General features: G+C 42.8%; 1 protein-coding gene across 1 annotated transcript; it reads right to left on the bottom strand.

The window, feature by feature from the left end:
- Positions 1–678: 678 nt before the first annotated feature.
- Positions 679–26,378, bottom strand: pds5b (PDS5 cohesin associated factor B). The gene is made up of 35 exons (XM_062406384.1): positions 26,258–26,378; positions 20,566–20,693; positions 20,091–20,294; positions 19,704–19,790; positions 16,486–16,583; positions 15,467–15,593; positions 15,122–15,202; positions 14,549–14,689; positions 13,434–13,549; positions 12,490–12,584; positions 12,122–12,267; positions 11,209–11,360; positions 10,086–10,199; positions 9,390–9,471; positions 9,244–9,292; positions 8,986–9,125; positions 8,363–8,478; positions 8,160–8,265; positions 7,552–7,712; positions 7,262–7,385; positions 6,828–6,986; positions 6,643–6,711; positions 6,402–6,538; positions 6,064–6,187; positions 5,655–5,859; positions 5,106–5,220; positions 4,769–4,901; positions 4,527–4,646; positions 4,256–4,318; positions 4,019–4,164; positions 3,671–3,743; positions 2,459–2,895; positions 2,265–2,345; positions 1,623–1,722; positions 679–1,500 (listed from the first exon to the last, which is right to left on the bottom strand). Exons 2-35 carry the CDS (start codon positions 20,671–20,673, stop codon positions 1,468–1,470), a joined length of 4,242 nt encoding a protein of 1,413 aa, XP_062262368.1. The 5' UTR covers positions 20,674–20,693; positions 26,258–26,378; the 3' UTR covers positions 679–1,467.

The following is a 26,378-nucleotide window of genomic DNA, read 5'->3' as shown; positions in this document are numbered from 1 at the left end:
CAATGACATTTCTTTGTCATAAGGTTTTTGATAACGACATCTTCGGAATCGTTGCCAAACATCACCTTTGCCAAAGAGTTTGTTTTCATCCCTGTCCGCAAGATTATGAAAAAACTACTTGACAAATGACTGAGACAGTGGAAGGATGCAGTTTAGGTCACTGAAGAACCCATCCCACTTGGGTGCAGAGCCAGGTTTTTTTGTTTCTCTCCAACATTGTGAGATTGAGTATTTTTAACATTTACATAGATTTCTCAAAATGATGGATCTTGTTGAATAGAAGGGACTGATATTAATGCGCTTGTGCAATTTGGGATTTTGGAGCACCCCCAAATACAAAACAAAGTCTGGTGAATTTAAATGTGGTTCTGTTGGGACTTGCAGGAGGGATTCACACTATTGAGTATCACACACGTTTTTAAAATCGGTACCAATACCAGCCCCCCAAAAAATCATTATCAGCTTCTAATACAAGCTTTTTTAACAATTTAAGCAGGTTTTGATTGCACAGCGTGTTTAAAAAGTAAGAACCAATTATAGTTGTTGATCAATTAAGACAAAGCTAAAACTAAATTTCCGGTGTTTAGAAAAACACCAGATTCCTTCAGCGTCTCATCTGAAGGAATCCCGGCGACAAGAACGAGTGAAGACAAGTGAAATAAAGAGAAGTGGAGCGTGTCAGGTTTTATAGAGAATTATATTGATACAACGGAGGATGTGACTGGGTGGATGTTAAATCAGCAGTAAAACTACAACCACGGCTGCTCAGGACTTCTGTCTACCGGTAAACACAAACCTAAAAATGAGACGCACACTACAAATCGATTTTAGAGGCAACTCTACGCTGGGACAGGTTTCTGACAATTTTTTTTTAGCTTTTTTTTAGGTAAAAAAACCAACAAACAAAAAACGTATTAATATACAGAGCTGTAAACAAAAACAGATGATTTCTTTTTCAAGGTAAAATGACACAATTAAGGTCACAAAAAAAAAGGTATAATGGTTAATCTCAATCAGTTTTTAAAAGTGGGACACAGAGGGAAGTCTGATAAGCAACGCTGCTTAATGGGAGCATTTTAATAATAATAATTATAATAATTATGATATTGGTGGGTAAAGGCTTTGCAGCATCCCCCCCCCAGTCAGCATCGAACACAACAACAGAACATGGAACAGACACGAGAGACTATTTACAAGAGCGTGATCTTTTTTGCCGTTTTTCTGTTAAAACCATTTATACCTAACGTGGCGGACATCTTCACAATGCGACACAATGCAACAAACCACAGCTGATGACACTGGATGTACTGATGCTGTGTGCGTGTGGTATATGCAAGTGTGGGAGTTTGTGTAACAGTAGGGAGCATCGGCGTATGAAAAGTTTAAAAAGTTCAATGTCCATGTTTTTTCTTTGCCACGTCATTCGTCCACGACTTTAGAGTAGACTCAGAGTCTTCTTCTTTGAGCTCATCTTCTTCGCCCCGCTGCCTTCTTGCGACCCTGATGGAAAACAACAACAACAACAGCAAACAAAGTGAAAACTCTGGGTTTTTAAGCTTCTCTGTACTTCTTGGTCTAAGACCCAGAATTCCCTGAAATGACGCATGTGATCCGTTCTGTACCTTCGGTGTTGGCTCGTCCTCCTGCTCCTCCTCCTCTTCTTCTTCATCCTCTTCCTCAGAGTCTTCTTTAGCAGCAGCTGCCTTTGATCGACCACCACGACTACGAGGGGACACAAACTCAATCAGAACAATTCATCATGCGGCAGGAACACATCGTGTAAAAACATGACGATGACACATCAGCACCGCCCACATGGGCACGAGGCTGCAGCCTGACTCAACAGTTATTTTTTTGTCACAGTGCTTAATGTTAGACAGAGGCAGCTCCGGCAGATGAAACAGGAAATGAACGCTGCTGCTGCTGCTGCTGCACACCAGAAGATTTTAAACTCTCGACTGATTTCAAAAAAGTATTGAAATAAGTGATTTGTAATCTTTAATCATCAGAACACACACTGGAGGATTAATCCAGAGCGTAAGAGCAAACACTAGATAGTTAGAATCTGACAGAAAAGAGTGAGATTCTTCTTCTACAGTTTTTATTAAATGGCAGTTTGCAAACAACTTTTGGAAGCTCTACCGCCACCTTCTGACCTGGAGTACAGAAAAACTTGTGTGATTTAACGTGACGACAGAGCAATAAATCAAACATGGAGGAGGACCGAGGTCGTGTGGATGAAATCACATCATTGAGCCTCTTACGCTGGTTTCTTGGCCGGCGGCTGAGCTGATTTGGGCGGACGTCCTCTCCTCTTCTGTGGCGTCGACTCTGTGGACTCCGAGCTGTTCACACAGGAAAACAAGAGTCAAGACGGAATCTGACTGACAGGAATCGATCTGAATTATTAGGAGTGGAACTGAGTGACTGGACAGACGACTGGTTTTCTGTCTCTTACCCTTGTGATCGCCGCGGCGTCCTGGTTGGTCTTCCCACTTTGGTCTTCACCTCCACATTTTCACTGCTCTTGTCCTCCTCCTCCTCAACGTCCTCCTCCTCTGCTGCTGCTGCTTCCTCGTCGACCTTGTCCTCTTCCTCCTCCTCCTCCTCTTCCTCCTCCTCCTCTGGTGGAGGAGCTGCCTTCTTTCGCCCCCTCTTCCCCTTTGCCGGTGTGTCCTGACTGGCAGCGGCGGATTTCGGAGGCCGGCCCCTGCGTCCTTTCTTCGGCGGGCTGTTCTGTTCGTCCTCCGGCCGATTGTCCTCGTCCCACGGCTCCTCCGTCTCGGCTGCCGTGGTCGTGTTGGCTACCGCCTTCTTGCGCCCACGTTTTGGTTTGCTGTCCTGGTCCTCGCTGGACGCCACGCCACGCTTGCGGCCCCGGGGCTTTTCAATATCCTGTGAAAGAGACAAAAGAAAATGGTTGACGACCGGCTTCCTGCTGCAGAATGTGTGAATGATTTTTTAATACCTGTAATGAAGACGACAGTTAAAATCAATGTATGCAATTTATATTTGTGGAGGATTGTTGAACTTAAACTAAAGACAAAAGGGCGATGCAGCTGCTGTGGAGCCTGTTATGTGCGACAGTTGACACACAGAGTTCTTGCTGATCCTATCTTGACTTCTATCCAGCTGGTGTTTGCTCAGTGGAATCAAAACACAGAGACACAAGGGTTTATGACCGGCGACACTTCACTGGATCACAGCAACACACCCGCGTCTACTTGTGCCAAGACACTCTGTGAGATAATGTCTCATGTTTATTTGTGCAGCAACAGTAAAACCATCAGGGAAATGTCATGTTTTCATCGGTTATAACGTTATAGTTTCACAAGATTTGAAGTTTATGATCAAATTGTACAAAACAACCCAATTGTTTAACTGTAATAAAAACGAAATTACAGCTAATATGATAAAAATAACTTTCTAACTGGAGCTGGAGACACCAAAGATCAAATGAGTGATTGTTTCAGGATGGTTGATGAAGCTGTCAGGAGATGTTTATACACATGATAGAACATTATCAAGAAAACGCTGATGATCATTTTCACTCTGATAAACAAAAATAACTTTCACTTATGAAGCAGCTAAAGAGCATGAAAAGAAAACCTAGAAGCTGTTAATGAATTACAGTCAAATCAGTGTCAGTATATATGATGAGGTGTGATACCTTGTCGGTGCTGTCAGCTCTTTTTAGGCTGAAGTCCTCGTTTTCACTTTGATCCATTTCTGTGCTCTCGAGTCTGAAATACAAGAATCACTCAATCATTACTAGTTTATACACAGCAGAGAAAAAAAAATGTAACTCGAGGTGCAAAAAGAGCGACAAGATGCTGCAGACACCTTTTCTTTCTTTAGTCCTTCATAACCTATGTGCATAACTCAGTGAACAGCTTCACTCTCGGTGCTGTGAGACCGTTTCCTTGCACCTGGATTCAGAGCTGACTACCGGCTGACATCAGGGTCTGAACTTGGATTTGCCTTTAGACAGATGTTTATGGTATTATGTGATTTCTACCTGGTCTTGCTGCGTTGTGGGGAGCCGGGGTTTGACGAGGAGTCCTCGTTGCTGGCGGTCTCCATGCGAGAAGCTTTACTCTGGATCGGTTTCCCTGCTGACGCCAGCGGCTTGTTAACTGCCCCCAGAACGTTTGCAGACTTGGGCTGGAGGAGACGAGAAGAGTTTAACAGAAATGAGTTCCCTTCAACAAAACACAAAAACAACAACAATACAAAGAGATTTGATTAGGCTTACCTTTCCTGGTGTGAAGAGTGACTTCATCTCGGGTGGGAGATAGTTTTTTGTGTTGCTGAAATTCTGAAAGAGAACAACAACAACCACCTCCAAAATCAAACACATGCTGAGGATTATGAGAAGATGGGTTTTCTGCCAAACAACGTCATTAGTCACAATGTGATCATTCCTCTGGAAACAAGCCCAGGAAGTAAACTCAAAACACCAGTGTGTACACACAGGCTCCTATTGGCTACCACAAGAAGGAAAATATATACCAGGGAGTACCAACCTTGTCGGGTTTGGTGAAATAGCGTGAGGGCAGCACCGGATCCTTCGGAGACTCCAGGCTGTAGGTGGTGCTCTTCGACATGACAATGTTCATGGCTACGTCACACACTGTGTAGAGCTTCTGTAGAGGAGAGACACACACACACACACGTCTAGTTAGGAGGAGGATACTCAGGATGGCATTTATATAAACAGTCTGTATATTATAAATGTATTTAAAGTAGATGAACTTGTCGCGTGTACCTCGTTGGTTTTGGGATCGGTGGAGGCCTGGGCGTCTTTCGTCAGTTTGATGTTTTCTACCATTTTCCTAATGAAGGCGTGGCTGTTGTTCTCGTTCTTGGCCATGATGATCTCCAGCACGAACCACAGAGCCCTGACAGGGAGGAGAGGTTTGACATCAGCATACCGGGCAGCCATGATTGTTAGCATTTGCCTTTGAAGCTCTTGGAGATGAAATGTATGAATAATGGAAATAATAAAACAGTAGCGGCAGAAAACAAACTGGGGGGGGGGGGTCATATTATTCTTTTGTGACCTTTTTAAATCAGCAACCAGAACTTTGTCATTCACTACTTACTCTTTAATTTCTTTGAGCTGCTCGATGTCTTGCACTTTGACGTAGTCGGGGTCGTGTGCCAGCAGGTGGACGGTGTAGGGCACCACGTACTCCGGCAGCAGAGAGAACAGCTTGTCTGTGGAGCACACGGGGTAAATATTAAAATCTTTACCTCATAACAACAGGGCTATGACGGGAAAATTCTTATCCCAGCCTCTTTGTTATGGTGAGTTGCAAGAGCTTCAGATTGTTATTCGTTACACAATCCTGCAACAGATGGTGTAGCATCTATCGAGATCTGATCTCCAGTCTGACATTACATAAAGAGACATTAGAAACTAGACACAGAATAACTGGCAAGATGATTGATTGAAGTTTTTCTCTACTATTGGTTGCAAGGTAATTAATAAAGATTGATTGGTCAGGGTCATTATTTTCAAAAGAATCTTTGCTTTTAGTATCTAAAACATTTACAATGAACTGTACTAAGTTTAAAATTTCATGCAACAGACTTTCTTTCAGCTGCTTCAAACAATAAACAACAACTGTCATGTGATGTTTTATCTTTACCGCTGAGTGCCGCATGCTGCTTGAGATACTCTCGGCGAATGTTGACGTTTTTCACCAGGCACTGGCGAGCATGAGCCCGCCTCTCTTTAACGGGGTCCTTCGCACACAGAGCGAACACGGCCATGTATTCCAGAGGCAGCCGGAGGCGGCACAGGCCACGATGGAGCTTCTGGGAAAAACACTGCCGCACCTGGTAGCACTCATCCTGTGGAGCAGAGACAAAACAAAGACAATGATGATGATGATGATGATGATGATGATGAGGAGGAGGAGGAAGCATTGAAAGGGTTCATAGAACGATTGAGTAATGCATCATTTAAAAACAATATAAAATCCAAACTATAGAAATCCAAACTATGATGCAAATAAAAAAATGTTGGAATAAGAGGGGATATGAGGCAGCTCTTACATTGATGACGAGGGCACACAGCTGATATTGCTCCAGTGTGATGATTTCGTGGTAGCAGGGCTCCTGTGCCAGCTTCAGCAGGGCGGACGCCGCTGCCAGCCGCAGCCTCGACATGTCTGGTTTACTGGAGGATGAGAGGAGGGAGACAGAGACAAAGATTTCTTTATACTTCTGAAAATGTGCTTACGATTAAATCCCCTGTGTCCCCTCGGCTCCACAATACCCCAAAACCCAGCGCTTCACTGGAAATGACATGATTCTAATCTGGAAACAAACGTTTCTCTGAGCTGCTCTAGAAACACTTTGTCTAATGAAGAAGAAAAGGCTTTATCGTTTACCCCATCCTGCCTTGCTCAGTCAGGTCCCCGTCACTGTGTAGAATAGCAGTCAACATCCTCAAGGTGGAGTTGCCTGATTTGCTCTGGTTGTTCTTCACTCCCAGCAGCCACCTCACCATCAGCTTTATTCCCTGGATCTGAACAGAGGAGGGTCAGAGGTCAGAAACCATATAAAACCAGATTATGATGATATGGAAATTTATATAATTAATGTTCAGGAAAAACAGAGTTCACTGCTGACCTTGGCCAGAGTCTCTGTAGATACTTCATCATCAGGAACCCAAAGTTTGGTCGTCTTTTTGCCTGGAATCTACAAAAAAACAACAACACTGTAAAAACCTGACATCACATGACATAAATCTGTCCAAGGAGCTCAGAGCAGTATCGATTCAGGCTTTCACCAAAACAAAAGATCACGTGCTTTACCCTGTCGTTCATGAGCAGATCCTTCACGATGAAATTGGCAACGAGAGATTTAAGCGGCGCGGCAAACTGCTCTGGGGCCAGCTGAGCGAGGTGACCCAGGGTGGTCAGAGGCGTGATGAGCTGCTCCAGGTTTGCAGGGTCCAGACCTTTGTGCAGAGGCTGTGGAAGCATGTAACATTTCATTGACTGATGGAGAATCAACAGAATGTCTGCACGTCACGGTCAGAAAGACACTGTTCAGTTTTTTCACTGTTTTCCTGATAACATCATATGAAGTCAAAACTGAGTTTTGCTAAGGGTGGGAATCCTTTTTATTTTTTTTAAATAATACACAAAAAATACAAATGAAAATGCTATAACGGCTGATTAGTTTGTGGTGGTTTTTGATTTCACATGTTAAAAAGTATAAAGACAAAAAGATGAGACTGACTGACCTCAAAGATTTGGGCGAAGTGTGTGTCTCTGTTGGTGAACATGGCGTTGATGCAGTGGATGGCATACTTCGCCTGGCGAGGGGGGCCCCTCTTGGCTTTGGCCTGCAGTACCGGCAGTAAAACACTAGGGGGAGCAGGAGAGGAGAACACGTTTAAAACCCAGCAGTAAGAATAGTGTTAACTTACAGAGTGCAGTGTGGTTTCCAGCAGGGATTTGTCTGTGTGACTGAATGCTGGAGTGTGACTGCACACATCCTCCTCTAAACATCAGTGGGGCGATGGAAACGTACGACTTGATGTTTGGGAAACTCTCTTCCAACTTGCTGCCGGTGTTCTTGAAGATCTGCAGCGCGGCCTCGGCCACCTTCTCGTCGTCCATCTTCAGACATCCCAGCAGGGACTCGAACGTCTCCGCGGAGTGGAACGACACCGGGTGTGTGAACGACAGCACCTGTGGAGAGGACCAACGACAGCTCAAACATCCAGACGACTCCTGATGAATAAGGATCCTTACTCTCTGAAGAGGGGGGTGAAAATAAACTCGCAGGAAAGATGGGACACGTGGTCAGGCCATCATTATTAATGTGACAAATATGTTTTCATGACTACAGTGACTGCTGCTGGCTCCACTCCCAGGGCAAACCTGCAGGACAGCACGTTCCATTACTGGATGTTCATTTTCTTCATGTTTGTCATTCTCTAATTATTTCACTCAACCCCAATAGAGAAAACAATTATAATATTTAGACCTCAATTCATTCTGACTCTGCAGCAGCAAAACTGATCAGAACACAGAGCCTATAATTTAAACCATTTAGTTAAATGGAGCGATATGAAATGAGTTCCAACATCATATATTCATCATTGATACAAAGTGGTATCCAGCTGCCATTTCTACCTTCAACAGTTCCAGTCCTGCTCTGATGGCCTCTTCAGTGGGAACGCCCTCTTCCTCATCATCCGCTGTTCCATCTATCGATTTGTTCACTTGTTTTACCAAAGCACTGATGGATGATAGAAGAGATGAAAGAAGGTCAAATAGTGCACGACTCAATCTCAACTTGACGGCCATTTGTCCTCCCTGAGTTAATATGACTGTACCTGATGGATTCTGTGTCGATGTGTACAGGGGCAATCCTCTCCAGCAGGAACTTGACCATTTCCAGGAAGGGATTGCTGGGTTGTTTGGGGCTGCCCAGCTTTTTAGTGATGTCTCTCTGAAGATAAAATATAGAAATAATTAAAAGGGAATATTGGTATAAAAAAAAAAATCTAAATCTGTAATGAAGAGAAGCTGATGGCCCTATGTGAGATTGAAGGATTTCATGTTTGTAATTTTGGTTGTAATTTTTTTACAGTAAAATAACAACTCTACTTAACTTAAAATACTAGTGTACCACGAAAATGTAGTGACCATATTGAGCAAAGACACAGAAGATGGTGAAATTAGATAATCTACATAGGTAGTTTGAAATAGTTTTTTTCTTAACCTTTTGGTACCAATAACGTAAACTAGTTATTGCTGACATTCTTATATAACTATGAATCCAAGCTGCCAACATGCTTTGTGATAATGAAAATATAAAATTTCACATGTATCTTAAAATAATGATTTAATGTTCAAACAGTAATAAACAAATTTAGAGAGATGGAAATATTGTTCTCAGATAAAATATGAGACTGAAACTATTCAGGAGGTGATAGAATTTCTCACAGTAACTCACCACACAAACTTCCGCTTGCTTGCAGGAGCAGGTGGGACTGACTAAGGTTTCCAACTGATCTCTGATCCGCTCGTCATCTTCCAGGACCTGAGCCAGCTTCTTCACAAAGTCCTGGGCCTTACCCGGGTCCGGCAGGTTCCCTTTAGACACGCAGGATTCAAAGCTTATTAGGGGTAAGGTCTTCCAGTCTCAGATTTCCCCCCCTTAAATTAGTAAGCCTTTAATTCAAACCAATAGTTGCTTGTTTAAATCACTTACTTGTGATCACCATGACTTTGGCAAATACAGCTTTGCTGGATGCTTCAGACTACGATGAATAACAAAAACAACAAAAACAAGATTAGAAACACAAGGCGAGGGTACATTCATTTATCTGTTTGCTTTTATAGAAGCATCAGAATTACCTTGGGCTTTTTAACCAAGTCCAGAAGGTCTTTGACGTTATGTCTCAGCAGATTCTGGCACTTCCACATCTCATTCAGAGCTCTGAGGCACCGAGGAGGAGGAGGAGGAGGAGGAGGAGGAGGAGGAGGAGGAAACAAAAGGTTGGACAACAAATGTGGATGAGGTGTTGTAGTAGCACAAGGGAGTAAGAAGTGTATTACTATTCCTAACCATTAGATGAGTTATTCAAAAATAAGTTATTTATAGATTAAATTATTATATTGTTTCCAAAACCCCATTTCCACTTGTCAAAAAACCTGCACATGGAAACGATCAGAATTTGCTTCTGGGTCAAATGAGTGTGTAGGACACACAATCAGCCCTGGCTCCGATCAGCAGTAATGGAAATGACACACAGGGGTGAACCTGCCAATTTGGCAGGACAATGAGGTGAGCGAGCGCCTCAGTGCTCAGTGAATTTGTGACGTCGAACATGACGCAGCTCGGGAAAAAAACTAAAAAAGGCAAACTCCTCTACTGACAAAAGGGAAATGAATCAATCACCTCTTTTAACTGGGTTTATCAAAGTTTAAACAACTTGCTGATTTTGGCATTAAAAACATATTTCGTTTTTTAAATCTTCACTTATCAACTAAATGAACAGGTCTATTTTAATCCAATGCCTAAAAGTGTGTGTGTGAGTGAGAGAAACTTACTTGACAGCATTTGTGTCCAGGGTGGCATACAGGTAATAAAGACACTTCATCCTCTCTGAGGTTTCCAGGTTGTGAGGAACCATGTACTGGGCGAAGACGCGCTCCACCAGTAACCTAAACACACAGGGAAACAAATTTACATTGCATTACATTACATGTCATTTGGCTGACGCTTTTGTCCAAAGGGACTTACAATTAGTACACCCAACATTTATGATGGGGCCATTTAGGGGTTCAGTATCTTGCCAAGGACACTTCGGCATGCAGATGGGGAAGAGTGGGGATTGAACCTTCTTGTTGGAGAATAACCATTCTACCCCCTAGGCCACACCGCCCTTATTAAAAGCTGGAGATTTAAAGTACGGGAGTTTTAAAAATAAATCAACATCTGTGAGCCGTCGCCAGATGAGTTCACAAAATGCTGATGAAGCCCATCAGAGCAGAGTACATCTCCCTGTATTTAGCAGTAGACCAGCAGCATTTTTAAATCTGGCTTCTGTGGCATTATTCCTGTGCTTGTGCATTGATGCATTTTATGCCAACCAGCAATGAATGGTTTGCCAGAGCTGCAAAGGGGAGCAACCATACGACAGCGCAGCACTCAGTAAAAGCCTATAGCGGAAAAAAAACCTCAGGAGGAGAAGCTTTGGAAGCTCCAGTTACACACAATTTCACACACTCTGGAACTGCCTGTTACAATACAGGATTTTCCTGTTGGCAGCCGAGCAGCTCCCCTGCAAAGAGTCATTCAGAGAGTAACTGCACCTTCAAGCATTTCTCTGATGTTACATCTGAAACAACTGAGCTTTGTGAATTTGTTGTTTTTTTTGCAGAGGTTCCCACTTTGCCTCTCCATGGCTCATTGACTTGACGTTTCACAGAATGACTTTCAACAGACCCCGGAGAGCTACTGCAGGTTCTCCATGTTGGTGGAATAACAAACACCAAATCTTCCAGTTAAATATGAAGCGATGATTCAAGAATTCATGAATCTCAAAGCGTATAGAATATAACCAGCATCTTTAGGAAACAGATTTAAATACTTGGAAACACTTCCTCAATGGGGTGCTTTGACTTTCCTACACTTTTATGACAACTGACAGAAACACATGCGCACACATACCTGTCATCAATGCTGTTCTGGTAGTAGATATGAAGAAGCTTGTCTTTGATCCACGAGATCTGTTTAGAGGCCTCCCTGCCTCCTTCTCCCTGCAGTGAGTACTTCCTGTAGATCGATGCCAGACCCATCATGGCTTCCTTACGTACACGCCACTGATAACACAGGAAGACAAACAGAGACAACTAGTTAAATCTGAGCTTTATTGGCTTCTACATTGGTCATAAACCCTAGAAGATAACTATCGCTTTAATAAAGCAGGGCTGCAGGATCGATGTAAACACTACATAGATAAAAAGCCCTATATATTGTTGACAAGTTATATTGCTTGACTTGGCACAACAGAAACAAAGCTATTTCTTGCCAAACATGCAGCAGTCCTTTAGGAATGAACAGCCCTCCTCCCCAGATTAGCACAGCGGGGATGGTCGAGTTAGCTAAACACACCACATGTCTCGGTATCAAATGTTGGATTGTAAGACGAGGGGGGGGAAGGAGTTTTCCCCGAAAGGAAATTTCATGTGTCAGCACAAGAAGAAAAAAGTGAGAACTTATACACAGCCATGATTTGCCACAAAGTGGATAAAACAGTCCAACATGCAGCTAAATGTAATATGACACAAATTTGGGATGTATAATAAAATCTACGCTGAAAACAGGAGGCGAAAAGATGAGAAATACCACAAACTACATCATCTAATAAAGCAGAGAGGCAGCTTCATTAATTAATTAGACCCAATCACTGAAACACGCAGGAAGGCTGAGGAAGAGGAATCGAACCGTAACACAACTATGGGCTTTCCTCCTGGTTACCAGACACCTCATATTGCACAATTCTTTATTCTTGAACATTGTGCTGACAGGTAGTGTTGAAAATTAGATGAGGATTACTCATATTAAGGCTGAGAAGTCTTACTCTTTTGTCCAGGGTCCTCTCCTTTACAAAATTGAGCAAGGCATCATTGACTAGAGACAAGTCTTTCTTGGCCGCGGTTACTATAGAGACGATGACATCATGGCGAATGGCCTCCTCTGGGTCATGTGATCTGACCCTCAAGTATTCTGGGAGAGAAACACAGGAACAAACGAGTGGGATGTGAGAAAAGAAAAAAACAAAACAGACTCTTTCAACACAGAGAAAATACCCGGCGACTGCTTCACGTTCAATCTGAATTATACACCCAGACTCGCTGCAGGGATTTCAATGGGTTTTAAACCGGTTTTACATAAGAGCAGGTATTCCCAAAAATGTGCCCAGAAGTCAGTTGATATCAGCTGATTTACCTGTGAGGTCCTTGGCCAGGTCCGGGTGGTTCATGAGACAGTGACTGGCAAACTTAACACACTCCAGTCTGATAGGCACATGGATGTCATTAAACCTGCAGGGGAGAAAAACAAACAAACTTTACTGATAGCAACTACAAGGCAAAAAAACACAAACAGCCTTGAGCATATCTGCTGTATACACACACATTCAGGCTTCATCCACACTAATGTTTTCATTTTACAGCGTTTCAGAACTGAAACGAGCTGTGTTTTTAGCTCCATAATGTAAATAACCTGTTAACACTGACCCATCTGAAAACGCATATACCATGACCATTCATGTTCACTCAGCATGTCGGTGTAAACAGGAAGCAAATTGTCTACTCTGCAGTTTGTTTATTTTGTTACAGACAACATTACGGATGAGGAACAGCCACGGTGAAAGTAAGAGCAGGGATTTCTGTTCTCGAGCGGACGATGAGGTGGAGCTGTTTCTGACAGTAAGTGTTTTGCCTTCACCGCTGCTGGTAGAGTCATGACTGATAAGAACCAATTTGGTAGGGAGTGTGGGGGTATTGTCGGAAAAGCCACTGCGTTTACAAATCCCTTCCTGAGTTTTTGGTAGTACTCTGGACATCAGCTCAGGCCTACATATGGCAACAGTGATGCATTTTAAAACTAGAGGTTAGTGTGAATGAAGCACCAGAATCTCACAAGAACAAATTTCTATATTTGTAATGTAATAAAGTCATAAACTCATAAAAGAGACACAAAACAAGCTTATCCCAAAGTAAATATAGCAAACACATCTTCCAAAATGTTGTTGTTTAAACAAATAAAAACTGACTAATGTGAAACAATAACGGTTACAAATCGACACGTCTCTGAAAGTATCAAAACACAGGCACTTAAAGACTTTTACATGGATTTGCAGTTGTCATTGCCACATCTCTGAAACCCACCTGCCCAGGTAACACTGCCAGAGTGGTTTGTTCTGCGCAGCCAGCTCAGAGTCCTTGGCTCCAAACATCTTAGCCAGCAGCTTCACCACCTGCAGCCTCTCGTCATTATCATTACTCTGCAGAGACACAGCGGAGGAGAGAAATCATGCACAGAGTTTGTGGATTGCACACGCCAAGTCATTTACATTAACTCCACTGGAAACATTCATCTTTCCATATCACAGAGAGGCTGCGGTTTCTTGGGCAATGTTTTTTCTATAGGACAAAAAGGAGTGAAGTTGAGGAAACGGCAGAGACAATCAGAAGCAGAGACAAAGGAGGACAAGAGTTAGGTTGAAGAAAGGATTGTAGTGAGGAGGGAGTGAGAGGAGTGTTGCTGGTTTACTTTCACGGGAGAAAGATGAAAAGAGCGGAGGTAAGAGAAAGAATGAGCGAGACAGAGTGCGCTTGTGTCGTCTGTGGGGGAGAGATTTTATCGCAGCTATTATTTTGAGGAGGCAGCAGTGATCTACGCTCCCACAGAACAGTTAATGTGCGTTATCCATCAGCAGGATGCCTTGATGAGACACTGCAGAGGCAACATTATGCTGACTGGCTGCCTTATCTTTCTAATATGAAACAACAAACCTACACAGGGAAGAGAAAATGTGCATTTCTGCAGTTAATGAGTCGGAGAATTCAGATTTTTAGTCTGGTGCGTCGATAAACTCAAAAACATCAATATCAGCATTAGTATTGCTGCTGCTTCCGTTTCTGTACGAGCAATTGAGTTAGAGCAAAACACAAGATTAATGACGTTTTTTATCTCTGCAGATGAGATTATGTTTTTTTTCCCCTGTCCTTCTGTAGGTTGGTTTGTTTGTTTGGTTGTTTGTCAGCAGGCTTACACAAACTACTGGACAGATTTAAATGAAACTTTACATTTTCACCAATTTCCCAGAGAAGAATGAATGGATCTTGATGATAAAACTTTGTTGCAGCTTGATTAAAACTAAGAGGATCCTTGGCTATTCTAGCTTTACTTATGAACTGAATGTAACTGTAGAATGCTCAGAGAGAAAAACAAACAGCTACAGCTACAGGGCTTGGATGTTTATCTGAAAGAGAGATTTTACCTTGAGTTTAAACTCGAGCTGAGGCAGCACAGAGAGCAGAAGGTGGCTGTCGATGTTGTAAAGCTCCAAGATGAGGTCAAACACATGCTCGGACAGATCACTGACCGAGGTCTTTCCCAGCATCAGCACCTGGTTGAAGAACTGGTGAAGGAGAATGAGAGGGAGGAATAATGGTTTTAGATTTTCTTGATATGTGGCTCCTGGTTCATTGCCTTTGATGCAACTTTGAAGCGGGTTGGTGATAAATGTGATGAGGCTGGTCATTAATATTTGGATGAATCAAATGTTTTCTGTTTAACAGCTGATTTTAACATCCACTCTATCATTTGGCTTTATCATTTGCTCTGATATGAGCCTCTTGCATTGCCAAGAAAATGACAGCATGAGTGGCCCTGGTTCCGTGGCTGAATTTGTATCCTGCTCTTCTTGTTAGGAGACATGTGGCAAACTGAATTTCATTAAAAGTTTACCAGATGAGGAGGTATATGATTGCAATGTATCTAGTATTAAATGTAGGAAGAAAATCACCACCCAGCTACTAAGACAAAATAAACAAGGGTGTGTTAATCTTACATTAGTGATGTAAGGCTCAATGGCCTGAGCAGTCCTCTTCAGCAAAGCTTTGGCCAGGTCATAAGCTTGTTTGTTCAAATTCTAGACAGAGAGAAAAACAACAGGTGAATACAAACAGCAGGTCGGAAACAATAGAACAGACTGCAATACCACTTGTGTCCTGCAGGGGTCTCATTGAATTACAGGGAATGGAAAATGAGGTTGGCCTTGATCTTATGATGATTTTCAACTCAATTCAGATCATCATCCAATACGGAGCAGTTTCTCATCTTAACTTCATGATAGAACTTAGTGTGTGTTTGTGGATGTGTGTTGCTGTCATGTCTGCCTCTTTGTGCATGTTACCTTGTGTGCTGGCACCAGGTTTACCAACACTGTGTCCAACAGCTCCTGTGACACAGTGTCTCCCTCGCAGATGATGGAGCTCATCAGGTCCACCATGTGCATGTGCACCTTCTGGTTGTGGCCATTGCTACGGACACAGGGAACAGAGCAAGAAGGGTCAAAGGGCAAGACAGGTATCACTGCATTATTTTAAATATGACATTCAACATTAAATATTCCTACATATATCTGTGGGTGTAAATCATCTATGCTGGGTGAACAAGCTGCAGTGTGTGCACCACGGTTGAGATTTACTTTGATGGAAGCAGTGGTTTGTATAAACTCATGTTTGCTTACTTAATTTCTCCTTCTGAAAACTCACTGTGATACTATGAACACACACATACACTTACACTGTGGGTGTACTTGATCATAATGATCTGCATCAGAGGGGGAGGCAAAGCTTATTACAGAGATTTGTATCTCAGCAACTGTTGTCCAGGCATTACTAGTCTCATTACCTACCATTCACTGAATTGTAGTTACACGCACACACACTAACACACACACAAAAGGGCTGCATTCCCTTGCACCTTCTAGCTCACTGCAAACATTTCAAAAGGGAACCAGAGTTCTTTAGATTCATCCTGTATAAAAAGACCATTGTGTAAGCACAACCTTGACCCACACACACACAAACACACTTTGTTCCAGTGGCAAAGATCCAACTCTACTGCTGCAGAATTCAGCCCTGAAGGTTGTGTTGAGTGGGGTGAAATTGAGAATGGGGGGGTGGGGGGGTAAAGGGTGAAAAGGGGAACGGGGGGGAGGGCAATCAAAGAGAAACAACCACAGTCGGTTGGCTTCATGATCTAGCGGCAGAGACAACCTGAGGTACTGAAAGGAGAAAAGGCCACACAGGCTCATTCTGTTATGTTCAGGGCTGCCACAGCTGAACACATCATGGACATGTAGACAGAGATATGAACAATAACACTGAACAAGGGGGACCATGTAAGATTTGATTCAAAACGACTTACTTGATGACCTGGAAGAGTGTCCTGTAAAGCTGGGTGAATATCTCATTGCTGTCTTCGAGCTCAAAGCAAATATTGTAGGACTTCACCCATGCTATGTTCTGAACAATGAGAGAGGAGGCAGGACGTTAGTGACAATGCGACTCACAATGCAAATGCAAATTAGGAAGGTGAGAGAACGAGTGCGGTGAGGGTGGTGGAGGACCGCCGTGTCCAAATCCGTAAAATGGACTGTTCTTGTAAACACTCAGCGGGGACAAGTTGAGTAAGACAACATTATGGGCAAACAGTCAAATACAAATGTCTGAACACGTCTGCAAATAGCATCCATTACAAAAAGTGTCAGTGTTGTCCCTGCAGACCACTGACTGAACGTGAAGGAAACCAGTTGACCAGCTGACAGAAACAGATGCACCAGTGACATCCTGTCTTAACAGACTGAACAGACTTTTTGGGCGTTTTGAACGACTACTATAAAAGGTGGTTTATAACAGTTTATACTGTGCAGCGCAGCATCCTGCTGCATAAGCCAATGATAATTATCGAATAAAAATGCAAAAATGTGATTTGGGTGCAGGCGTGCAGCAGTAAGTGACTCTGACTCACTAAGTGCCACAGCGAGCAATCATCAGCAAATCAGGGCGGAACACTTTCAGCTGCAGCTTCTCACTTTAAGCCGGTTCAGAAAGTCATTGTTCCCGGTTTGAGTAAAGTAACGCTTCGTCAGTTATCACCACATCACAACTGAGAATTGTACAGAACTATACAACTTTTTTTTCAGTTCCAACAAACCCACAGAGTGAGACATCTTCTCCCAAGTAGATCAAGTCACAGCCCTCTTACATGTGGCATTGTAATAACATTATGTTTTTGAATGATGATATTCAGTATTTAGATCAAAAGGTTCATAGAAATTAAGGTTTTATGAAACTAAGAAGTCGACAGCTGTGTTTTGAATGTTTCAGGTACAAATTTGCTTGTAAATGAATTACTAGAGAAAAGCACAAGATACATTTGTCTCCGTCTGGGCAGCAAACTAAGAGTAGAGTAGAGAGCTGTGTGTCTCACTCTCAGGGACATTCGGACATTTGACTTCTACAGAACTTAACGTGTCCAAAAAGTGGTTTGATTTATTGCTCGCTGCTTCTTTGGAAAAAGAAAAAAAAAAAAAAAAAATCACTGCGGGGTTCTAATAATAGAAACAGTTCGTACACGATAAAGTATTCATTCAACTTCATTCAAAAAACAGTAAATACAAGTCGACTTGAAAACAAAATATGTTTGCTTCCAATTAGACCCAACTTGCTTTGATTTCCCGAGGGAATAGACTCAAGTAAACTCAGATACACAAACAACTTCTGTAAGAGTAAATAAAAATACTGAGGGATTTTGGCTGATGCTGTTTGAAGGGCTAGTGAAGTCAAACATTTGATATGATGCTGCAGCCTGGAGGAGATGGAAAACTAAACTGCAGATATAAACATGTTTCCTATAAGTAACCCAAAGTTATATAGATTTGAAGTCATATCTCTCAGCTCTACCAAATAGGCTTCTGTTGCACAGCAGGAGAGACAGTGCGTGTCATGTTGTCACCACTGCTTCCTCTGTTTCTCCACACTCGTCTTCCACATTATTAATTCAACACATGGTTGCATAAGCGAGCGAATTTCGAGATGTTAATACTATGAAAAATAAAAAATGATCAAATTCAAATAAAACACCTGACGGTGTTTTTCTTTGCACAGAATGAACCATAAGGTCAGGAACCCATACAGCAAATGAAATCCGGACTGGGTGGAGTGGTCCACGTTAACCTTGGGAGAAAGTGTCCCAGCTGCCATTTATAACCCGTTCAATAAAAGATCACTTCACCAGCAGAAAGCAGCCGCCACTGGTTTCTCTTCCCTGACTGACTAACAGTAGATTACATCTAACACAGAGAGAGAAAATTTTGCATCAACATGTTTAAATTAAGTGAAAAGCAAAAGTGAAAAAACAAGTTGTTACAAAACACATCCAACCCAAAACTGGACGCCTTCATCCACAAAGCTTTTTAAACACAGATTCCCAATGAAGCTCGGATTGATTTTGAGGAGAGGCTGTGTCAAGGAGATTTGGCCTAAATTACCATGGAACTCATCCATTACATTTCCTACATTCCATCAGTTTGTGTTTAACAATTCCCCATCAATCATATGTTTTTTTTAAATCACTCACCCTAACCCTGGAATAATAATGGTTTGGCAGGAAGATCTTTTTCCGCAGTAAAATTTAAATCTCCATATAAATCTTTATTGCTTTTACTCCTCCCCCCCTTAATTTTAATCTACATTGTTTTTAGCTGCTCACAAGTTGCCTTCTGCTTCTGTGAAAGCTTCACTCTCAAGGTGTGTGTGCACTAAAGGCGTCAGGTTTCCACATTGCACCTGTTAAAATGACATATTGGACCATTAAGGCTTCCAAACTCAAATATCCTGCTCCTACATTGATGTTTTGAATCAGATTATAGGGAACACAGAGATTTTCTCTTTTCAGCTTAATGTGACAACAACATCAGGCTTTAACAAGTTCTGCTTTTCTGAGCCTTCTTTATGAATCATCAGTCAGGTTTGGGACCTGTATAAAACTCTGGTGAAGTTTCAGTAAACAGTTCCCAGCTGGCAAAACATCCATATTTGTTAAGGGCCACTGGTGATGCATCTCTTATCCAACCTTTCATCTGTAAATGTGCTTTTGATCAGATATGTAGAGCACGTCTACGTAGGAGGCTTCTCATTTTACTGACCGTTTCACTGGTTATAAATATCACTGCTGGGTGACTGTGTTAGCTGCCATTAATTGGTGCAGATTCTTTAATGGCTAAATCTAATGTGCTCTCTGCAAGCTGTGTAGTAAGGGATTGTACTGAGGAAGTAAGTCACACAACTCTGTAACATCCTCGACAACAGAGTGGTTTGGTTTTCCAAGTTCTCTTATCTTAAGAAATCAGATCAAGTCAAACATTTTCAGGAAAATCAATATATCAATATTTAGCTTCATAGTTCTGAATCTGCAGATGCTTTGTTTGTAATTTCATTTTCACTTTGTAGCTACAGGTCGTGATGCATTGATTAGAGTTCTTTGAGTTTGAGATACCTCATCAAACGATTGGAAGAAGAATGGCAAAGGATTCAGACTCACACAGTTTCAACCCTGGAGTTTGATTTGATAAAGTCACTCACCTCGAGCAGGTAGAAGTATCTGTTGAACTGTGCGCTCTTGGTGTCCTCCAGTCCTTTGAGCTGTCTGGTGATGAACATGAAAATGTCCTGCGGACGATAAAGAAACACACAATGAAGGCTCCACACACACACAAAGTTGTAGTCATGTGCCTAGCTTTCAATAGAAGAAACTTAAAATAGCTGAACAAACAATAAGAAGCAATTATGCATGTAATGATTTGTGTCTGTCTAACAAACAGCCTTGGTTTACAATGATCTATAAAAAGATTCATGCCATTATAAGTCTTCCGCCACATGCTGCACAAAGTTACGGCCTACTCCAGGGAAGATGCAATTAGGTTATGTAATTAAAACACTGAGCAATTCTGATGGAGCAAGGGAACGTACCTTAAGTTTTTCTGGAGAGGTGTAAGGAGCCTCCGGGGCGTAAATCCTGAATATGTCCGCGAGACAGCAGGCTACCAGTAGACGGACGTCCTTGTCTGGGTGTTTGAGGAAGAAGTCCGAGGCCAGGTGGAGGGCCAGGTTCAGGTACAGCTCCTTCTCCTCCTCGGAGTCCTGGTCCATGTCCATGAAGGTCTTCACAACCATCTGGACGAGGGGTGGGGGTTTTAAATGGAGAGAGTAGAGATCAGTGAGTTTGTCTGTTTATCTAACCTGGGAACCATAAGTGTAGAGCACAGAGATCAGTTTGTTCTGTTGCACCATGCAAACACAACAATCAAATATTTATATCAATAATGCATTGGTCAATTACTCATATATAAGAGTCTTAAAGGCAACATTTGGATCTCAATATTTATACAACCAAACTTAAACATTATGACTAATAATTGCTGCAGAAAGGAAGAAAGACACCAACCTTGAGCCTGCGGACCATTTCCTCCTTGGAGATTTTGTCAGATATCTCCTTGACCCCCGGGGGGTAGGTCACCTTCCCTTCTGCGGCTCGAGCTTTAGAGTGAGCCATCCTCTTTAGCTCTTCACTGCCTGAGAGAGAGAGCGAGAGAGAGAGAGAGAGAGAGAGAGAGAACGTTTGTTATGAAACATCTGAGAGCAAGAGAGAAGGAGCTGAAAACAAGGACTGGAAACCCCCAAATCTTAGAGGAATTGCCAATCAACACTGTTAACAACTTGCAACCCAGGGGAAATCTCTCCTAATGCGGTTACTGTTTCGCAGCCTGGTAACCGCTTCCTACAGACTGAAATTGCTGTATTCAGAATTGACTTTTCACTGCGCGCTGCGGCGATAATTATCTCCAACAATTCATTACTGCTGCCAACAGCCTGTCAAGGATTATACCCGATTCATGTTTGGGGCATTCATATAATGCAAAATTGGCTTTGATTTTCCATTTCGATCTAGTGCACCTCTCATGGCCACATAAGTCACACTGCTCTCTGCAAGCAAACTGAACCGCCTGACCCTCGCGGCTGCTTTTTGTCCATTTGAGAAATTAAAAAAAGAGACAAACTACTCTCAGCACGGCTCAGTCATTTTCACAGAGTCAGGGTGTGTAGGCGTGTAGGTGTGTGTCTCCATGCTCAGGTGCCCTTTTTAAATATATATAGGCACACAACCCTGTATAATGTAAATTCAGCCTGACAGCGGTCGTGTCAGCCACGTTGACGACAGGCTGTTGACAAACTTAATTTTATGGTGATTTGTTAGTTGTCACTAGGAGAGTTCCAGGACGACAGTTCTGAGATCAGTATCTCTCCCAAGGACACTTTGACAAGGGGACCGGAGGAGATAGGGATCAAACCACCAACCGTGTGATTAATGCGACAACCGGGGCTGAAGCAGCGCGACGCCGGAGTCTCTTAGTTCATCTCTAAGCACATCCTGGAAATACTGAAGTAAGGGCTGCAATTAATTACATTTATTTTATCATTCACTGCTTTTCAATGTGAGGATTTTCTTTTTTTGTGTATATTATGACGATAATCTGAACACAATTGTGCTTTTGTCAATTAGTTGGAATTAAAGCAAGATGAAAATATCACATTTAGTTCGTGGAAACCGGTGAGAAATGTTTCACAGACTAAATTATTACTGCGTTTTCTTCTTATTAAGTCATCATTATCTATATCCAAGTCATCTATGCAGAAATCACATGGCTGGTTAAATAATAAAAGATTATTTTTGTGTGGTTTACAGAAACACCATTGTTAATGTTGAGCAGCTGTAACGTGGAATGGACTTGGGTATTTCACACTGGATGTTAGTCATTAGCTGAGATGTACAGTAAAGACCTGACCAGCACCAAAGTGAGCCACTTCTGACAATCAGGGATTTTAATACTTCCTGAAAATAGCTCCCAAGAAACACCATCTTCATGGCCCCTTATTTCATCGCAGCTTTGTAAAACGGATGATGTTTGTGAACCTTGCATCTTCTTTTTCCAGATTGTTAACCAGCTCCATTTCTGTCCTGGTTTAATGAGTCTTACAGTAACAGTTTCTTCCCCCTAAAAAAATATGTTGCGGAAAACAAAACAAATTGTATTCTTGTGCGACTCAATGCTATTTCCAGACTATGTGACAATCTGAAAGCTCCAAATGAGAATATATAACATTGCTTATTTACATTTTTAACTTGGCAAGGTTATGTTTCTGGGTTGGTTTGTCAACAGGATTATGCAAAGAACTGCTGGAAGGATGGGACATGGACCAAGGAGGAACACATCAATTACATTTTGGGGGCAAATCCAGGAATTGAGAGGACGGGCATTTTCCAACATTTACATCAATTTCCCACAGAATAACTTTGGCATATTTAGGAGGAAGATAACTATGAGCAAGTGCAATTCGGTGCTGCTCAATTAAATTTAAGGGGACTGTTGTGTTTATGTGTTTTTGTTTAAGCTTTATATGTTTTACATTGACATTAATGTCATCATATTGTAAATTTATACACTATTTATTTGTACTCTAGGTACTAACTGTTCCATTTGTGTTTAAGCGTCTGTGTAAGTACTTCTTTGTTTATACATGTGTCGTCCTTTTCTCCATCGACCTGCAGATGAAAACTTGCATCGTTCCTTTGGAATAAATAAACATGAACATAAACCGCTGGGCCTTGATGGAGGGATCCTCTACTCTAAGTCCTTCTAGTCTTCTCCTGATTTTATTACAAACTATAGACCATTTATAAACATCTGACTTAGACAGATCCTTTGGCAGAATTCAGAGTGAAGTGTAGAACTACTGTGCAACGACAGCACTTCCCACAAGGTAAATTTTGTCTCCGTCTTTTTCCACTCCGGCTGCCATATATGACAAGTTTGGCACTTAGTCGGCTTTCACTGGTTAATGACCAAAACTGACTGAAGTGTAATACGCCTCAGAACTCGAGCCTGCGGAACATATAAATGGTGTTTCTGTCCTGCTCCAATATCACACCCCACAAAACCCACCCAAATACTTGCATGTATACTGCTAATAGCTGCTTTTACATGAATGAACAGACGATCGGGCTTTACTTGTGTGACTACAGACTTGTTTGTGATTATCTCATAACACATTTATCTCTGAAGGACAATTGATTATTGTGAAGGAGTGCGGGTCAATAGGTCTGCCGGCTGACAAAGGCTCTTTGTGGCTTTGATTTAGAGGCCAGACTGCAACACTGAGTTTTAATTGCAATCCAACAATTTTCCGCAGTTGTACTCTGGCTTTTACACACAAATACACAAACACACCCACACAAATTCACAAAGCCAAAAGCACAAACTGGACACTGGCAGGCAGCCAGCTCGCTTGATTCTGACCTTCTGTTCCACCGCACAGCTGCTGCCAAATTTGAGTCCATATCTCTCTCCATCTACCGCATTGACACAGAGAGCTCTGGCGGCCAATCAAAGTGGAGTAATTCTCGACTTAGGGACGGTCTGGGCACCATCCATCCGGGAGACTTTCCCTTTGAATAAGAAGCTGAACCAAGTGATCACACACAGGCCAACTCTACCCCATGGTAAACATCCTGAACAGGGGCCTCGCTCTACTCATTACTACCTTATCACTGTCAGAACACATGTATCCCCCCCCCACTGAGTGTTTTCTATCCGCCTGCTGTGTGCCCCTTTTAGCCCTTAAAAACCTCTGCCAGCAGAAATATGAAGACTCAACGCGTCTCTCCTAACCTAATCTGAACCTTGACACTGACACCCCCCAGGTTTCAACCCAGTGGGGAGAGTGTGCGACAGGCAGCAACCAGAGGAAGGACACCACTGGACACCAGAGGGTTGTACGAGTGAGCTCTATGACCTCCACACAGGGACACACACACACAAAGACACCAACACAGTGTGAAGGAAAGCCCACAGCTAAGGGAAGCATCAGATTACTCCCAGAGGCAATGACATGAAATAAGACAACATTTACCAAACAAACGAATCTCTACCCGTCTGTGAAGCCCAGTTAGAAGTACACAATGAAGCAGAGGACGTAACACAAGTCAAGGGTTATTAAGATGACACAGTGAAGTGTGGTTAAACCTTCTAAGAACCCACTCAAACTACACACAGGCAACACTGCTGAATCACATGTCTACAGTTATTAGGCTGCTCAGACATTTTGGTTTCCTCTCCACTATCCAGTCCAAACAGTCACTTAAATTACCATTGGGGCTTTTGGCAGAGAAAGAATTTGACCAGACACAATTTTTCTTCTGCTCTGTTTTTCTTTCAGTAAAGAGAAAAGTTAAGTCTCTGGGCTGCAGCCAGCAGAAGGAAACATTAACTGCAACCAGAAGTATGACAGCGCAATTCCTGATGAAACACTCATCCGTGAAATGTGTTTGTGTGTGTGCAAAGCCATTTAATAAAAGATAGCGAAAAATATGTACAAGCTCAGACACTGAATTTAAACTTGCCAGGCATGAGTTGTTATATTAAATTCCAATTTGGCTTTTTAATGAAGCCGTATTAAATTAATTTGTTGTAGGTTATCCATTCCAAATATTATTATTTTAATAGCGCTTAAATTGGAGTTAGGCAATAGAACAATATCAATACTTCTAAAAACCAAGTTTCATCAATAGCCATATAACAAAGGCTCAATATGTTTTGTTAGAACACTTATGAACTGTGCAGACATATTATTGATCTGCATCTGATTTTTTTTTTTTTTCTGTTTATAGACTGTTTATCATTCTCTAAAGAAACAACCCTCATCAGGACCAACAATCTTATTAGAAAACTTCGAATAATACTTTGATGATCATCAACATCAACTGATCGTGACTAGATTTTAATCTTGATATCATTTAAGAATCACAATCAGGTTGTTTTCCCATACAGGGAATTTGCTTTGGTGTCATAACTGTGATGATGGATGTAAGTAGAGAAGTGAGAGGAAAGATAAAGTAAGTTATGGATGAAATACTGTGAGTATAAGGAGAAAGATAAACATAAGTAAACAAAGTACAAGAGCAGGATCAGAAGAGAAGGCAGCAATATAATATGACAATTAAAGGGTGTGAATAATGAATAGTTACAGAGCTGTACAGCAGTAAATATGCAAAGCACCCAGGTAATAACGACCCTGGAGCTTGGTCCCACTGACCATCTGACAATAATCAATAATAACAGACTGAAGTATGTCAGACCTCACTTCATTGGACCCATGCTGTGCCCAGAGGAACACCTCCTCCTGTCTTTGTGCTTCTCCCCAAACCCCCGGTGTTGTTTTGCAAACCTTATTATGAATAAAACAACAAGAACCATGTGCGCAGCCCTCAGAGATCCACAGCCCGGGCTGGAGGAGGCTAAACCCGGCTGTGGTGTCTAGGACGCAGCCGATCAACCGATGAATAAACCATTTACGCTACGAGGCGACGTCTCTGCAATAAAAAAATAAAAGAACAGCCACGCTGGGAGTCACAGCGACAATATTTAGCCTTCGAGCAGCAGCCGGGTCCCTGTTAGCATTGGTGGTATTTTCTCGGGGGGGAGAGAGCGCAGACCGGGGGAAACACTGCGTGGATGTGCGGGTCTTTATTGTGGTGGTAGGGCAGCGTGTCAGGGCCGAGGACCGCGGTGCAGCCCGGCTCCTTGCTGCCGTAATGTGGCTAATCGAGTTAGCTGCAGCTAGCCAGCTAGCTAGTGCGCACAGTGGGGTTAGCGTTAGCATTAGCAGCAACAATCTCAGTGACAAGAGGGCGGACACTGGACAAAACAGCCCGGTTCAGCCGCCGTTACACCGACACCCCCGACCGCGGCAAAGCTACCTAGCCAAGCCGCTTGTTACCGGAGCTGTCGGGACACCGGGTCAGAAGAGTGGGCTCCTATATTCTGTTGCCCATCCTATTGTTTTGGGGGGTTTTGCGCCGCAGGACCAGGTCGAGCAGCGCCGCGGATCGAGCCGTGGCATCCGAGGAACACGGGCGAGCGAGGCGGGCTGTGCTTCAGCTCGCTGCCCGGGGGAGGAGGGAGGGAAACCGGGCCACTCCGCGGACACATCACCGCCCCCGGGCTGCGGCTCGCGTTCCGCCGCAGCGTCCGGAAAGCGCCGCAGCGTCCCGATCCAGCGGCTCGGTGCATTTCTCTTACCTGTTACGGTGAATCGGGATCAGTCGCGTCCTCCTCTGCAGCTCTCTTCCCCCTCCTAGCTCCAAAATGGCGCCAATATGTGGAGCTCCGAAGCCCATGGGTGCGAGTGACCAGCGAGGGC

Source organism: Platichthys flesus, chromosome 15 (genome assembly GCF_949316205.1).
Source record: "Platichthys flesus chromosome 15, fPlaFle2.1, whole genome shotgun sequence".
Lineage (NCBI taxonomy): Eukaryota > Metazoa > Chordata > Actinopteri > Pleuronectiformes > Pleuronectidae > Platichthys > Platichthys flesus.
Note: the sequence above shows the minus strand (reverse complement) of the source record. Positions and strands in the feature narration are given on the sequence as shown.

Excerpts from the sequence above, each read along its gene's own strand:
- pds5b (XM_062406384.1), bottom strand. The coding sequence starts at position 20,673 with ATGGCTCACTCTAAAGCTCGAGCCGCAGAAGGGAAGGTGACCTACCCC. Across the intron at positions 11,361-12,121 it reads AGAGGACCCTGGACAAAAGA|TGGCGTGTACGTAAGGAAGC; the intron begins GTAAGACTTCTC and ends CTGTGTTATCAG. Across the intron at positions 4,902-5,105 it reads CAGCTCAAAGAAATTAAAGA|GGCTCTGTGGTTCGTGCTGG; the intron begins GTAAGTAGTGAA and ends CCTCCCTGTCAG.